Source organism: Sinocyclocheilus rhinocerous, unplaced genomic scaffold (genome assembly GCF_001515625.1).
Source record: "Sinocyclocheilus rhinocerous isolate Xijiao unplaced genomic scaffold, SAMN03320098_v1.1 scaffold798, whole genome shotgun sequence".
NCBI classification, from domain to species: Eukaryota; Metazoa; Chordata; class Actinopteri; order Cypriniformes; family Cyprinidae; genus Sinocyclocheilus; species Sinocyclocheilus rhinocerous.
Genome location: NW_015635037.1, coordinates 523,652 through 538,315, shown reverse-complemented (window position 1 = coordinate 538,315; position 14,664 = coordinate 523,652). Strand labels below are relative to the sequence as shown.

At 37.6% G+C, this 14,664-nt stretch overlaps 1 protein-coding gene across 1 annotated transcript; it reads right to left on the bottom strand.

The window, feature by feature from the left end:
• Positions 1 to 140: 140 nt before the first annotated feature.
• On the bottom strand, positions 141 to 12,847 carry LOC107746297 (transmembrane protease serine 3-like). Its single transcript, XM_016560440.1, has 11 exons — positions 12,700 to 12,847; positions 11,008 to 11,290; positions 10,671 to 10,793; positions 8,413 to 8,532; positions 8,069 to 8,192; positions 6,889 to 7,017; positions 4,567 to 4,613; positions 4,201 to 4,366; positions 4,115 to 4,139; positions 1,568 to 1,717; positions 141 to 232 (listed from the first exon to the last, which is right to left on the bottom strand). The coding sequence occupies exons 1-11, from the start codon at positions 12,766 to 12,768 to the stop codon at positions 209 to 211; spliced, it is 1,260 nt and encodes a 419-aa protein (XP_016415926.1). The 5' UTR covers positions 12,769 to 12,847; the 3' UTR covers positions 141 to 208.
• Positions 12,848 to 14,664: the final 1,817 nt, after the last annotated feature.

Here is a 14,664-nt window from a genome sequence, read left to right as displayed (position 1 = left end):
ATTTTGAAAGTGATTCCAACGATATCGTTTCTCTTTGTCTTTATCGTTATAGTTGTGGTGTGGACTCTGCTATTCTTTAATATTGAGAACGATTTTTAGAACTATATCTTTATCGTTATCTTTATAGTTATCGTGCTTGGTGTGAACGGGGCCTTAAGTCATGTTGGATGTTATGTATTGAAATAGAAGCTCATCCACTAAGAGATGCTCAGCGCCGCTGATCCTCTTCTTTCTGATCAAAAACAAAATAAAAAATATATATTATTTGTATTTTCAGAAGGAAACGCCACAAACATTATTAGCAGCTGAGGCACACAGGCAGGTATTCAAAAACCATTATCAGTTGATTTATCAGTTGAATGCTGAATGTTATATTAATGTGAGTAAATATAGGATTGTGAAATTTTAATATTGAATGTCTTTGATGAAATTAAAACCAAATGGAAAGCTTGTGCTAGTATCAAATTCTGTGCTGGGTCTGCAGTTCAATTTAATGCAGAATAGTCGAGAAGACGCAGTGTTTTACAACACAATCGCCGCTAGATGACTCCAGTGTCCCAGAAACCTTTTCAAAGGTCAAAGAGACTCTGAGGAGCAGGAACTGTGTCAGTTATTCATCAGCACAAACACAGTTAATGAAATATAAATCAGAGTGTTAACTAGCCAATGAGAATAAAGTTCACTTGTCATCCTGTAACTGAATATCACCCCGCCAAAGCTCCTTTACTTACTCAGAGGCCTAGTTAACTATGACTAGTTGGTCTGGGCATTATTAAAATATGGCTTGGATTTGGCAGAAAAAAAAACGTTGTGCTTGAAAAATCTCTTGACTCTTCAATCTGGAATAACACTTCTGTCATTTATAGTTATTTATTTACTTTTTAAGTACTTTTTTATTTAATTATTTTAATTAAGTAAATATAATTTTTATATACTTATTTTTGTTTGCACCGTTTTAAACATTTGTGTAGGACCTAACAAGCATGAAAAAAGGAAATTAATAATAATATGAATAATCTTAATAATTGGATTTTGTTAATACTTGCATTTTTTAAATATGAAAAAGTTGGGAGTACATCCAAAGTCAAAGTTCAAAGGAAGTTCAAATGTTCATATGGTGAGTGTCCCTCCACATTGAAAAATTTACTACTTTTAATTTACCATTAAATAATTCAGCTGATTTAGACATTTCATTTGTGTTCCATTGTTTTATGTTTGTGTGTCAGATTTTTATTGAAATAAATTAATGGTAGGCCTATAATGTATTGAATATATTATCTAATCGATGTTTGTTTTGAGATGCTATTGACACCATTGTGGAAAATTCATCTTTAATGAGAATTTGTCACTGGTGTTAAAACCCTTGCTTTACAAAACAAAACAAAATTATATAAGAGTAAACTAAATTAGATTTAAGAAAGAACAAAAGTTAAAGTCATTCTGCCTTTTATCATTATTGATAATGTCAAAATGCTAATAAATACTTTGAGATTTTGGGAATGGCAACTTAACAGAACTGATTTTCCAACCAAATGTGTTTTTTATTCATTTATTTTTATATATATACCTCCATTTGTTGCTGAATCCATGTGAGAGCTTCACTTATGCTGGTGTAAATTCCTGGTTTGTTTGCTTGTCCACAGCTCTCAGCCCAGCTGGCTGCCCCCACCAATGTCCACCCGGACCCCTGACAGGCCAGCGGCCCTCCGCTGTCCCCCTACAGACAGAAGACTAGGGGTTCAACTAGTGTTCATCGTCTGTTTGATTTCGTCATTAACTGAATTTTACCGTACATTTCTGCCATATGTACATCAATTTGACATAGTCACCACTGACAAGCTACTACTAAATATATTGTAGAAACTTAATTTTCTGTAAAGCTGCTTTGCAACGATTTGTATCGTGAAAAGTGCGTTACAAATAAACTTGAATTGAATTGAATTGAATTGAAGAACCAGCATGACTCTAAACCAGTATAGAATAAGTGTAAACCAAAATGGACCAGCACCAGACCAGCATAAACCTGACTGAGCGGACACAAAATCAGTATAAACCAGCCCTGATCACCATCAGTCCTAGTGCAGAACCAGTATAAACCAGTCTGGACCAGCACCAAATCAACATAAACCAGTCTGGGCCAGCACAGAACCAACATAAACCAGTCTGGACCAGCATCTAACTAGCATAAAACAATCTGAACCAGTGTCAGAACATTATAAACCAGTCTGAACCAGCACAAAACCAGTATAAATCAGTCTGGGCCAGCACCAGACCATCACAAACCAGTCTGGACCAACACAGAACCAGTATAAACCAGTCTGAAGTAGCATCCAACTAGCATTAAACAATCTGGACCAGCACAGAACCAGCGTAATCCAGTCTGGACTACCATCCAACTAGCATAAAACAATCTGGACCAGCACAGAACCACCATAACCCAGTCTGGACTAGCATCCGACTAGCATAGCACAGTCTGGACCAGTACCAGACCATTATAAACCAGTCTGGACCAGGACCAGACCATCATTAACCAGTCTCAACCATCACAGACCCATTATAAACCAATCTGAACCAGCACCAGACCAATATAAACCAGTCTAGACTAGCATCTAGCTAGCATAAAACAGTCTCTGGACCAGAACCAGACCTTTATAAACCAGTCTGGACTAGCATCTGACTAGCATAAACCAGTCTGGACCAGCACCAGACCATCATTAACCAGTCTCGACCATCACAGACCCATTATAAACCAATCTGAACCAGCGCCAGACCAATATAAACCCATCTGGACCAGCACAGAACCACCATAAACCAGTCTGGACTTGCATCCGACTAGCATAGCACAGTCTGGACCAGTACCAGGCCATTATAAACCAGTCTGGACTAGCAGCTAGCGTGCCTAAAACAGTCTGGACTAGAACCAGACCTTTATAAACCAGTCTGAACTAGCATCTGACTAGCATAAAACAGTCTGGACCAGTACCAGACCATTATAAACCAGTCTGGACCAGCACCAGACCATCATTAACCAGTCTCGACCATCACAGACCCATTATAAACCAATCTGAACCAGCACCAGACCAATATAAACCCATCTTGACCAGCACAGAACCACCATAAACCACCAGTCTAGACTTGCATCCGACTAGCATAGCACAGTCTAGACCAGTACCAAACCATTATTAACCAGCAGTGGTGGAAAGAGTACTGAAAATTTGTACTCAAGTACAAGTACTGTTACGAAGTAGATTATTTTTCTTAATTTGTATTTAAGTACAAGTAAAAGTACAGCTTTAAAAATATACTCCAAAAAGTACAAGTACCCGAAAAAACTACTTAATTACAGTAACGTGAGTAGTTGTAATTCGTTACCTCCACCACTGTAAACCAGTCTGGACCAGCACCAGACCATCATTAACCAGTCTCAACCATCACAGACCCATTATAAACCAATCTGAACCAGCACCAGACCAATATAAACCAGTCTAGACTAGCATCTAGCTAGCATAAAACAGTCTGGACCAGAACCAGACCTTTATAAACCAGTCTCGACCATCACAGACCCATTATAAACCAATCTGAACCAGCGCCAGACCAATATAAACCCATCTGGACCAGCACAAAACCACCATAAACCAGTCTGGACTTGCATCCGACTAGCATAGCACAGTCTGGACCTGTACCAGACCATTATAAACCAGTCTGGACTTGCATCTGACTAGCATAGCACAGTCTGGACCAGTACCAGACCATTATAAACCAGTCTGGACCAGCACCAAACCATTATAAACCAGTCTGGACTAGCATCTAGCTAGCATAAAACAGTGTGGACCAGAACCAGACCTTTATAAACCAGTCTGGTGGACTAGCATCTGACTAGCATAAAACAGTCTGAACCATTACCAGACCATTATAAACCAGTCTGGACCAGCACCAGACCATCATTAACCAGTCTCGACCATCACAGACCCATTATAAACCAATCTGAACCAGCACCAGACCATCATTAACCAGTCTCGACCATCACAGACCCATTATAAACCAATCTGAACCAGCACCAGACCAATATAAACCCATTTGGACCAGCACAGAACCAGTACAAACCAGTCTATACCAACACCAGATCACCATAAACCAGTCTGGACCAGCACAGAACCAGCTCAGACCTGTTTTTTGCAGCAAGGATGACATGATACTCACCCGTACACACAGTGCGCAGCAGTGAGAATCCAGCGCTCACTGATGACTGATCCTCCACACAGATGCTGGTTCTGGTAATGCAGGCTGACCTGCCACGGGACCAGCCCAGACCTCGACAGGTTCCCTCCCACAATACGACTGCGGACGGCTGGCCTGGAGCCACACTCTACACCGCAACACACAAACTGGATCTGAGTGGAAAACTCACTAACACCATGCAAAAGTCACCAAAACATGCATCACAGGAAAATAGTTAAAAATAGTTATTATAAAATTGCAACAATATTTATGTGTTTTCACTGTATTTTTGATCAAATAAATGCAGACTTGGAGAAGAGAGAGAAAACAATATCATCAAACACTCACCTATACACTTGACAGCAGTCACTACACCAGAAGTGCACTGAGTTTTTCTGGAATAATAGAAAATACACTTTTAGTGCCATCAATATCTTTCTCTCTATCTGAACTACACACACGGTTTCATTTCTATGCTTCCATTTACCTTTGTATTAAAAAAGCAAATCAACTCTGTCTCATTTCATTTCAGTGTACTCCACACTGAAATTAAATGAGACAAGAGTTGATTTGCTTTTTTCAAGATGGCTTTCTTTAAGACAGAATCGGCTCAAAACTATGAGGTTCCATTTGTGTCAAAAATGGACAAAGACAAATGTATAGTACAAAGCACAAAGCAGTCGACTCATTTTTGACACAAATGGAACCTCATACAAAACCTCTTCTTGCCAAAAAAAAAAAGCCATTCTGGTGTTCATACATCTGAAGGTTAGAGATCTCGCAGCTTTGGGACTCAGAGACAGTCCTGACTGCTTTATCAGGAACTAAAGACACTTCTGAACATCAATATATCTACAGAAGTACTTCAGATTGTTTGGAGTCAGTGTTGAACAATCTGCCATGCAATGCGTCAGTCACTGGACTGATCTTATTTGACAGTCTTTGGCCTGAATAACACTTCCTCAGGCTTGAGTCAATTTGATTTAGAGTGATTGTAATGCTCATTTTAAGCTAAGGCACAAGTGCTGTCAATATTAGTTGGTTACTTTTTAAAACTTACATTCATGTTAATTTTGAATTAGACATGAAAAGAAAATGACTCAGTTCAGTAAGGGAGTCATTTGTGACCTTAGTAATGACTCTGACACTGGCTGGATGGTTCTGATTCAAATCACTTAAAGGAATAGTTCATCAAAAATAACAAATTTGGTGAAAATTAGCTCAACCTCAGGCTATTCAAGATGTAGAAGAGTTTGTTTCTTCATTGGAACAGGTTTAGAGAAATTTAGCTTTGCATCACTTGCTAATCAATGAATCCTCTGCAGTGAATGGGTGCCGTCAGAATGAGAGTCTAAACAGCTGATAAAAACATCACAATAATCCACAAATATTGACTCCAGTCTATTAATTAATGGCTGGTCAAGCAAAAACCTGTTTGTAAGAAACAATGCATTTTAAAGCATTTTAACTTTATGACCAAAATACGTCCATAATCCATAACACTTAATCCAGTGTAAAGGTCTATCCCCTGTTGTCCTCTCATATTAAAATCCACAGACATATTTGTTTAGAACTGTTTTAGACTGTTTTCACTTGTAAATCGTGCATGGTCTGTGCATATTTCATTTCTGATTCAGACAAGATTACATTTTCACTGGAGAAAACACTATTATGGGTAAATGAAAACATTGTTTTGTTTGGAAGAAAAGGATTGAAGTTAAAAAAAATCTTGGTGGATTTGTTTAATACAAACACACAGCTTTTCACTTTACAAGACTTTAATTGATGGACTGGAGTCATGTCAGTTACTTGTGAATTATTGTGATATTTTTATCAGCTGTTTGGACTCTCGTTCTGACAGCACCCATTCACTACAGAGGATCCACTGGTGTGCAAGTAATGTAATGATACATTTCTCCAAATCTGTTCTGATAAAGAATCAAACTCATCTACATCTTGAATCGCCTGAAGGTGAGCAAATTTTCAGCAAATTTTTATTTTTGTGAACTGTTCCTGTAGATGCGCATGACAATCACATGCGATTAATTGCACAGCCCTACTGTAAGTGATTTGAATCAGAATCATCCAGTCGGTGAATGATTCAGAGTCATTACTATGGTCACAAATGACTCCCTTACTGAACTGTCAGTCATTTTATTTTGAAAATTAACATTTGCATTTTATTTTCTTATTCTCTTAAAGTTCATTATTTTGGCCAATATGTGTGACCATTCAGTTCCGCCTGGAGCCCTGAAAACTAAATTTTTTACATTTTGGAAGGGTACATTTGGTTTCTTTTGCACGCAGGAGTATAAAGGAAAGATAAGGATGTGATATGTGGCCAAGTATGGTGTCCCATACTCGGACTTTGTGCTCTGCATTTAACCCATCCAAGTGCACAGCCGTGAATAGTGGCCACATACACACACACACCTTGAACACACCCGGAGCAGTGGGCAGCCATTTTTGCTGTGGCACCCGGGGAGCAGTTGGGGGTTCAGTGCCTTGCTCAAGGGTCTCACCTCAGTTGTGGTTACTGAAGGTGGAAGAGAGCGCTGGTCATTCACTCCCCCCACCTACAATCCCTGCTGGAACCGAGAGTCGACCCGCAACATTCGGGTTACAAGTCTCTAACCATTAGGCCAGGACTGCCCCCAAAATAAGGTTTACCTGAGGTGTGAAGAGTTTTGGATCTTGAAGTTGTCTTGAAGGCCTGTTTGGTTGATATTAAGAGCCACTAGATTATTCTGAAAGACTGCTTCAATGGAGGAGATGGGAACATCAGTAGAGCTCACGTAGCTACAATCAGACAGAGGACAACAAAAGAGCAATCATTAGTCAAATGAATTTTCCTTAAATAGCAGGCATGGGAGATGATAATATCGGCTCCGATGTTAGTCAGTGGAGATGAAGACAATAATTGCAGACCATGGATCTGAAGTTACTGAGATTATAGTCTGGATCTTTCACAGCTGTCCCACTGAGCAGGACACTGACGGCTGATACTATAAATAGCAGAACCCTATGAAAATTACACTAAATTTGTCCTAATTTGTACACCAAAAATGCCATGCAAATTTTTTATTATGAATAATTTTATCATTTTGAAAAAAATTCTAGTTATTATTTTCCAAGCTCTGAAATATTTTATTGGGTAGAAATTTTGAGTAAAAATATTTTTAAAAGGTAATTTTCCTTAATCTTTATCCAGTAATTCACAAACAGCTGGAAAGGTCATTAATTCATTGGTCAAAAAGAGTAGGAACCCTGAAGAACATTCGGCTCTTGAAACCTAGTTTCCCATCCATGTTTGATTGTGTCATTTAGTTCAGGTGTGTGTCAGTAATTATCTTCATTAGCTTCTGTACTTATAGTCCAGTCTGTTCCATTAGTCTCTGTGCGGTATTGAATGTCGATGTTGCTGTATGTGATGTGCTACGTGTGTCTCCTGTTGTGGATTTACCCCCGTGTGGATTATATTAAATACGGTTTGAATTCATCTCCTTCTTCGTGTGCTCCTCATTCCACCGTAGCGTGACATTATCATTGCATCAGATGTACCAGACGAAAAAAGACAAAAACTGCACACATCCAGCAGACAAAAAGCTCAATGAGGGTGCTCAATCACAAAAGTCAGAAAACGGCAGCAAACCAGAGCTCCAAAAGTAGAAAAATAATTTAATGCATGCGATATTTCAAGCCATATGGTCTGATGAAGAGCTGTTCACTGTCAATGTTGCTGTACGTCTTTTTTTTTTTTTTTCTACTTTTGAATCTCTGGGGTGCCAAATTGTTCTTAAGACCAAATATACCAGAGGAATATAATTGTCTGATAGTACATTCTTTGTACCTGTTGTATCCCAGTTGTTTGCAGGCTACAGAGCCCAGGTGAGAATCCCAGCCTTCAGAGCACACAGTCCTCCATGAGCCCCTACTGAACACCTGCAGCACAGAGCTCCTGCCACTCACACGCACTGAGAGAGAGAGACAGAGAGGTTAGGGTCAGGTTTGAGGATTGGGAAAGATTTGCTCATGGGGACAAAATTGGTGTCAAAGTTGATCGTATGTAATTTTTTCTTTGAAATCATTTAGAGTATGGATCAACAGAAATGTGTACTGAAACAATAAATAGAGTCGATATATATGTTATATGTTGATTTTAAGGTCAAGAAGAGAAGGATAGGATCAACCCACCACAGCTGAGCTCGTCTTCTCCATCTCCACAGTCCTCGACTCCATCACACACAGCATTTCTGCTGATACACTGAATCGACGACAAACAGCGGAACTTTCCTGAGCAACTCTTCAGACCCACTGGAGAAAAGGAGATTGAATGCATGATGGTGACAAACACACACACACACTCCTGTCTAAAGGAAGTTTACACAACCATCTGTCATCATAGAGCAGGGTGGAGCTCATTAAACATTTACAGTTCCCACTGCTCAGGATGAGTTTCATTTAATAAGGAGGATACTTACTTACCTTCACACACACATATATTTTCTTGCCATGGTGGGGAATTGCTTTTGACTTCTCTTGTCTATTACTAATCTAATAATATTTTTTCCCATAAGCCTATACCTGACCCTAACACATTTTTATTTTTTTCCCATTTAGACATTATTTAGTTTGTCAAGTTTAAGTTTGTAAGGTTTAGGCAAATCTGCCCAAACACAGGTTAATATATTTGTATATTTGGAATCATTAAGTTTTTTTTTTTTTAAGTAAAAAATGTAATATTGTGAAACATTATTACAACTTAAAATAACAGTTTTTTTTGTGTTTTTTTTATATATTTTAAAATGTAATTTATTTCTGTGATGGCAAAGCTGGATTTTCATCATTACTCCGGTCTTCAATGTCAAAAATTATTATAATATGATTATTTGCTGCTCAAGAAACAATTTAGTATTGTTTTATATTATTATTGGAAAATTTAATACATTTTTTCTTCAGGATTGTTGGGACAGAGGCAAAATAAAAACGAAGAGGTTATAAAATATCCACGTTAAACTGTTCACAGTAAGCAGGTGAATTGGTAATAGGTCAAGGTATCATGTTTGGGTATAAAATTAGCATTTCAGTCTTTGCAAGCAAAGCTGTATCGTGGCTCATCACTTTGTGCCAAATTTCACGAGAGAAGTGTCAAATCAAAAATCACATTTCGCAATGCAAAATTGCAAAGAATTTAGGTCTTTCACCAACTACCACACGTAATATTGTGAAAAGATTCGGGGAATCCAGATAAATCACAGTACATGTAAGGCAAGGCAGGAAACCTCAGTTGAATGTGCTTTACCTTTGAGCCCTCAGATGGCATTGCATAAGAAACCGTCATGCTGTGGTGTTAAATATAGCCACATGGGCTCAGGAGTACTTCAGAAAACCACTGTCATTTACCACAGTCTGCTGCTGCATCAAGAAATGCAACTTGAATCTCTGTTACTCTAGGAGAAAGCTATACATCAGTTCTATGCAGCAATGCTGCCGGGTTCTCTGGGCCAGAGCTCATCTCAGATAGTCAATAAGACCACATTTCAACTTGTTTCCGGAAAAAATGGATTTCAAGTTCTCAGTCCCAAAGACCAAAGGGTCCATCCAGACTTTCATTAGCAACAGAAGCAAAAGCAAACGTCTGTCATGGTATGGAGGTGCAGCAGAGCAAACAGCATGGATGACTGGCTTATGTGCGAAGGTACTTTTGACATAGAGGCATATATTGGGATTGAACAGAGACATATACTGCCATCAAGATGATGTCTTTCATGGGAAGTCCATTCTGCATGTACTACAACAGCGTGGTTTCGTAGACAGAGTGAATGTGCTAGACTGGCCAGCAGATCTATCTCCTATTGAAAATGTATGGCTCATCATGAAAAGGAGAATCAGACAATGATGATCACAGACTGCTGAGCATCTGAAGTCTTGTATCAAGTCAGATTGGACAAAAATTTTACTTACAGAACTTTAACAATTAGTATCCTCAATTCCTAAACAATTAAAAACATTGTAATTAAAAGGACCGTTGATGTGACACAGTGTTAAACATGCCTCTGTCCCAACTTTTTGCAGCCGTCAAAATCCAAATTTGTTCATATTTACAAAATACATTTACGTTGGTCAGTGAAAACTTTGGAAATCTTTTCTTTGTACTTTTGTCAATTAAATAAAAGTTAAAGAGAATGAACAAATCACAGATGCTTGATTTTATTGTATTTTACTAAATGTCCCAGCTTCTCTGGAATTGCGGTTGTAGAATGATTTCTGAATACCGGAAATATAATACAACGCTGCCATCACAGGAATAAACTACATTTATATGAATATACCATCATTTTTTCAATTGAAGATGTCTCTGGACATCCCTAAAGGCAGGTTTGGTCAGATTTAAATAACCTCTGGAGGACAATTTTGCTCCCAAATTACAAAAAAAAAAAACACAGACTCACCTCCCAAACCTATTCCTAGAACCAGAACCAAGACAATAAGCAATCCCAAGATGATGAGCAGAGCCAGCAATCTGCGAGACACATATGGCCAACACAAAGACTTCAAGTCTGACAGTCTTTCTCCTGAGAGACAGAGAGAGGGAGGGAGACAGCTGAATGAAATCAGTCTGCTAAAGGCCAGAGCTGCCAGCGGAGTAAGACTGATTAGATCACTGTTAGCACCTTAAGTGTCCGTCCTCTAACCCATGTGTAACTGGCCGTGTAAAGCACATGCTGAAGCCATTTTTGATTGTACTTACTCAATGTGACACACCAAGAAAGCGAGAAGCCTGCTTACCGTCCAAGAAGGGCTGGACCTTGATGACGGGCACACCTGGGCTGGGTGGGATCTGAATGTTATGGGCTTTATACACAGGCAGTGGAGCGGACGCCACGGCGGGCAGCTCAACGGGGACGTGAGGGTCCTGCGAGTCTGGGTCGTAGAAGTGACTGGAATGGCTGTTTTGACTGCTGAAGGAACTCACATTGAACGTGGTGGGCGTCTCGACAACAGGAAGGTCCTCTTCTGTGACAGAGACTAACTCAAGAGCACCAGATTCAGTGCCGTCCTCTACCGCATCCTGAGAGCGTGCGAGAACAATGACAAATAAGAGACACTTTTAAATTATACCAAGGAATGCACAAACAGTCAAACCTTTGGAAGTAATTACTTTTTTTTATGATTTAATGATCATCTATGTTCACCAAGGGTGCATTTATTTGATTAAAAATACAGTGAAACAGTAATATTATTAGAATTTAAAATAACAAATAAAATAGAATTTTTTTTTATTTGAATATGTTTAAAATTTAAATTTATTCATGTGATGACAAAGCTGAATTTTCAGCATCATTACTCCAGTCTTCAGTGTCACATTTTTACTGCAGTATGATTTACTGCTCAGGAAACATTTCTTATTCATTGTATTATCATTATATGAAAATGGCTCTATTTATTCTTTGATTAATACAAAACTCAAAAGAACAGTGTTTATTTGAAATAGAAATCTTTTGTAACATTATACATTTCTTCATTGCAATGCATCCTTTCTGCATAAAAGTAGTCTATTTTTTTTCTTACCCCAAATTTTTTAATAGTAATGTATCAGCGGTTTCTATAAAAATATTAACTTGTTGCAACAATCATATGATCATGTGACACTGAAGACTGAAGTAATGGCTGCTGAAAATTGATCTTTGCCATCACATGAATAAATTGCAATTAAGAAATATATTACAATAGAAAACAACTATTTTAAATTGTAATAACATTTCACAATATTACGTTTTTTTCTGTATTTTTTATCAAATAAATGCAATAAGAGATTCCTTTCAAAACATTTAAAAAATCGAAATGATTCCAAACTTTTGACCAGTAGTGTATATTTATATGGGGGGGGGGATAATGATGTTTTTGGTGATGCTTAAAGTAACAAAAAAAAAAGAATAAAAAAAATCATCAATTAAAAGAAAAATTTAATTCTTGAAAAAAAGAAATGCTGCTATTAGTTGTTTGGCATAATCTATTATTGTTTAGCATATTAAAAAAATAAGCAGCGAGGCTATTTGGTTTTGAAATATAAGTAATAAATGTCCACCAAATCAAAACCATTTTGTAGTGTGTAAGTCACATGCAGGAAGAAAGAAACCCAGACAGGCAGAAACACCTTTAGACCCTTAGTTAGTTAAACAAACAAACAAGATATTTACATGAAAAGGCATGCTTCATTAAAAAATGAAAAAGATAGATGTCAGCACAAAAAAAAAACAGTAGTGGAAAAATATGTTTGAAAGCTTAATGACCAAGTTGTACATGCAAGTGTATTCAGTGTTTAATGACAAAAAAGCGAGCGCATGATAGAAAGCGTGACAGCAGAGGATATGTGGGAGCTGCTGTGATAGACCCACCTTGTCAACCTTGATATAATTTAAAAGTGTCTGAGACACAAGGACACCCGCAAACACTGTGACATGTTGAATGCTCCCTTACCCTCTCCTGTCGGCTTCCTCCCTTTGAAACGGGCCGCTCCGTCTCTCCTGCTGTCTGGGAAGAAGCCATGACTCTGCTCTCGTCCTCTCATCTTCACTCCATCTTGGATGACAATGACATCGATCCACTTAGGAAGTGAAAAAGTGATCCTGGGAATCCAAGGCCCTCAGTCGGTTTAATCCTTGTTAGAAAGAATGAATTATTTCCCAGCGAGTCCAAATCCAAGTAACTGCCTGTGAAATTAGCTTTTGAGAAATTGAGAAATGAAGGGGATCATTTGAAGGCGACTAACTAGAGCGCTACAGATCTGTCCTTCTGAGTGACTTCATATCTTATTCTTGTTCATGTCTCGCTCTCTCTCTCTCTCTCTCTCTCTCTTTCTCTGCCACACCTGCTCTTGAGCTCAAAGTGACACCTGAGCAGGTGTGCAGCAGTGTTTTGTCGTATCACTACAGCTGTGGATCAAGTAATGCTGGACAGTCTCAGCATCTGAGGTCCGGTTACACTGAAAGGTCAGGCAGGAGCGCCAAGCACTAAAAGGTCATCAGTCTGTAGGCTGTTCCCTAATTGAACCTCCAGGGCCCATAATTATATTCATCAAGGACCTTGCGGTTTCTAGATCTGTTTTTTAAAAATAGATTCAAACCCAATTAAAGAACAACTTTTATTATGAACTTAAATTTTTAGTTACTGAAAATTAGTTTTGATATTTTTATAGTTTTTATTATTATATTATATTATATTAAAGTAAAAAAAAAAAAACATGGGCGTTCAGAGACTGTAATAAAGAAAAAAGTAAAAGACTGAAATGAACATGAACTAAAAAAAAACATGAAACATTATATTTTTCATTAAAAACACGAAAAAATATGATAAACATATTTTTTGAAAATGTATTTATTTATTTTGTGTGTGTGCTTAAAGTAAAATATATCTAGGTGATCAGAGAATGGTGAAAAACCCACAATTTAGTTAATTTTCTTCACAATTGTTTTCATATCAAAGAGTTTCTCAATGTATTTTCTATTCTATAAAAAAATACATTAAAACGCAGTTCAAAGTAAAAACATATATATGTTCAGATATTTAAAAAAATATTTTTAAAGCAATGCTATTGGACATTTTCTTTATAGATGCAAAAACAAAAATAAATAAATGGAGTAAGTAAAAGTAAAAAATGTCTACATGTTTGTAGATTGTAATAAAAGAAAAAAAAATATTGTTAGAAGACTGAATTTTTTGGGGGAAAATGTTTGGCATAATGTATTACTGTTTAGCATAGTAAAAATAAGCAGTAAGGCTCTACTAGTAATAAATATCCACAATGTTTAGTGTAAAGCAGGAAGCTATTTTATTGTGACGCAGGCAGAAACGTCTTTATCTTAAATAAATACATACATACATAAATGCTTGGAAGCTCGATGATTTAAATTGTATACTCAAGCATATTCAACGTGTAATGAAATGTCTTTTTGTCATCAAATGACAAATGATTAAATGAAATGTCATTGAATCTACAAATCATTGGATTTGTTCAGGTTGTTCATTATGTGGGTGACACAGTTAACGAGTGTCATTACATCAGACTAATACTGAGAACCCTTGTTAGTTTTCCATCATGCTCTGAGAGCTGTATCTGGTGTCCTGGTGTCTTTTTTTACGCCGTGTTTCTGAGATACATTAGAACATACTGGTAAAAAATGTATAGCCTGAATGCACTGTAAGTCGCTTTTGGATAAAAGCGTCTGCTAAATGCATAAATTATTATTATTAATTAAATTAAATGATCAATTATAACTTCCAGTGATCCTGAGACGGATACACGCACCGTCGCGTTCTCACCAGCAGATGTCACTAAAGCATCTGGCGCTGCATGACGCATCGTCGTTGCTCGGGCTTTTAGGCAGCTGTTCATGAGTCAGCGGTCTTCTCGGTCGTTACGGGTGAAGTGGGCTCTGTTGCAGT

Coding starts and splice junctions, on each gene's coding strand:
- LOC107746297 (XM_016560440.1), bottom strand. CDS start 12,768: ATGGCTTCTTCCCAGACAGCAGGAGAGACGGAGCGGCCCGTTTCAAAG. Junction 7,018..8,068: donor AAACAACTGGGATACAACAG/GTACAAAGAATG, acceptor GTCTGATTGTAG/CTACGTGAGCTCTACTGATG. Junction 4,140..4,200: donor GCTGCGCACTGTGTGTACGG/GTGAGTATCATG, acceptor GTGCTGGTCCAG/ACTGGTTTATGGTGATCTGG.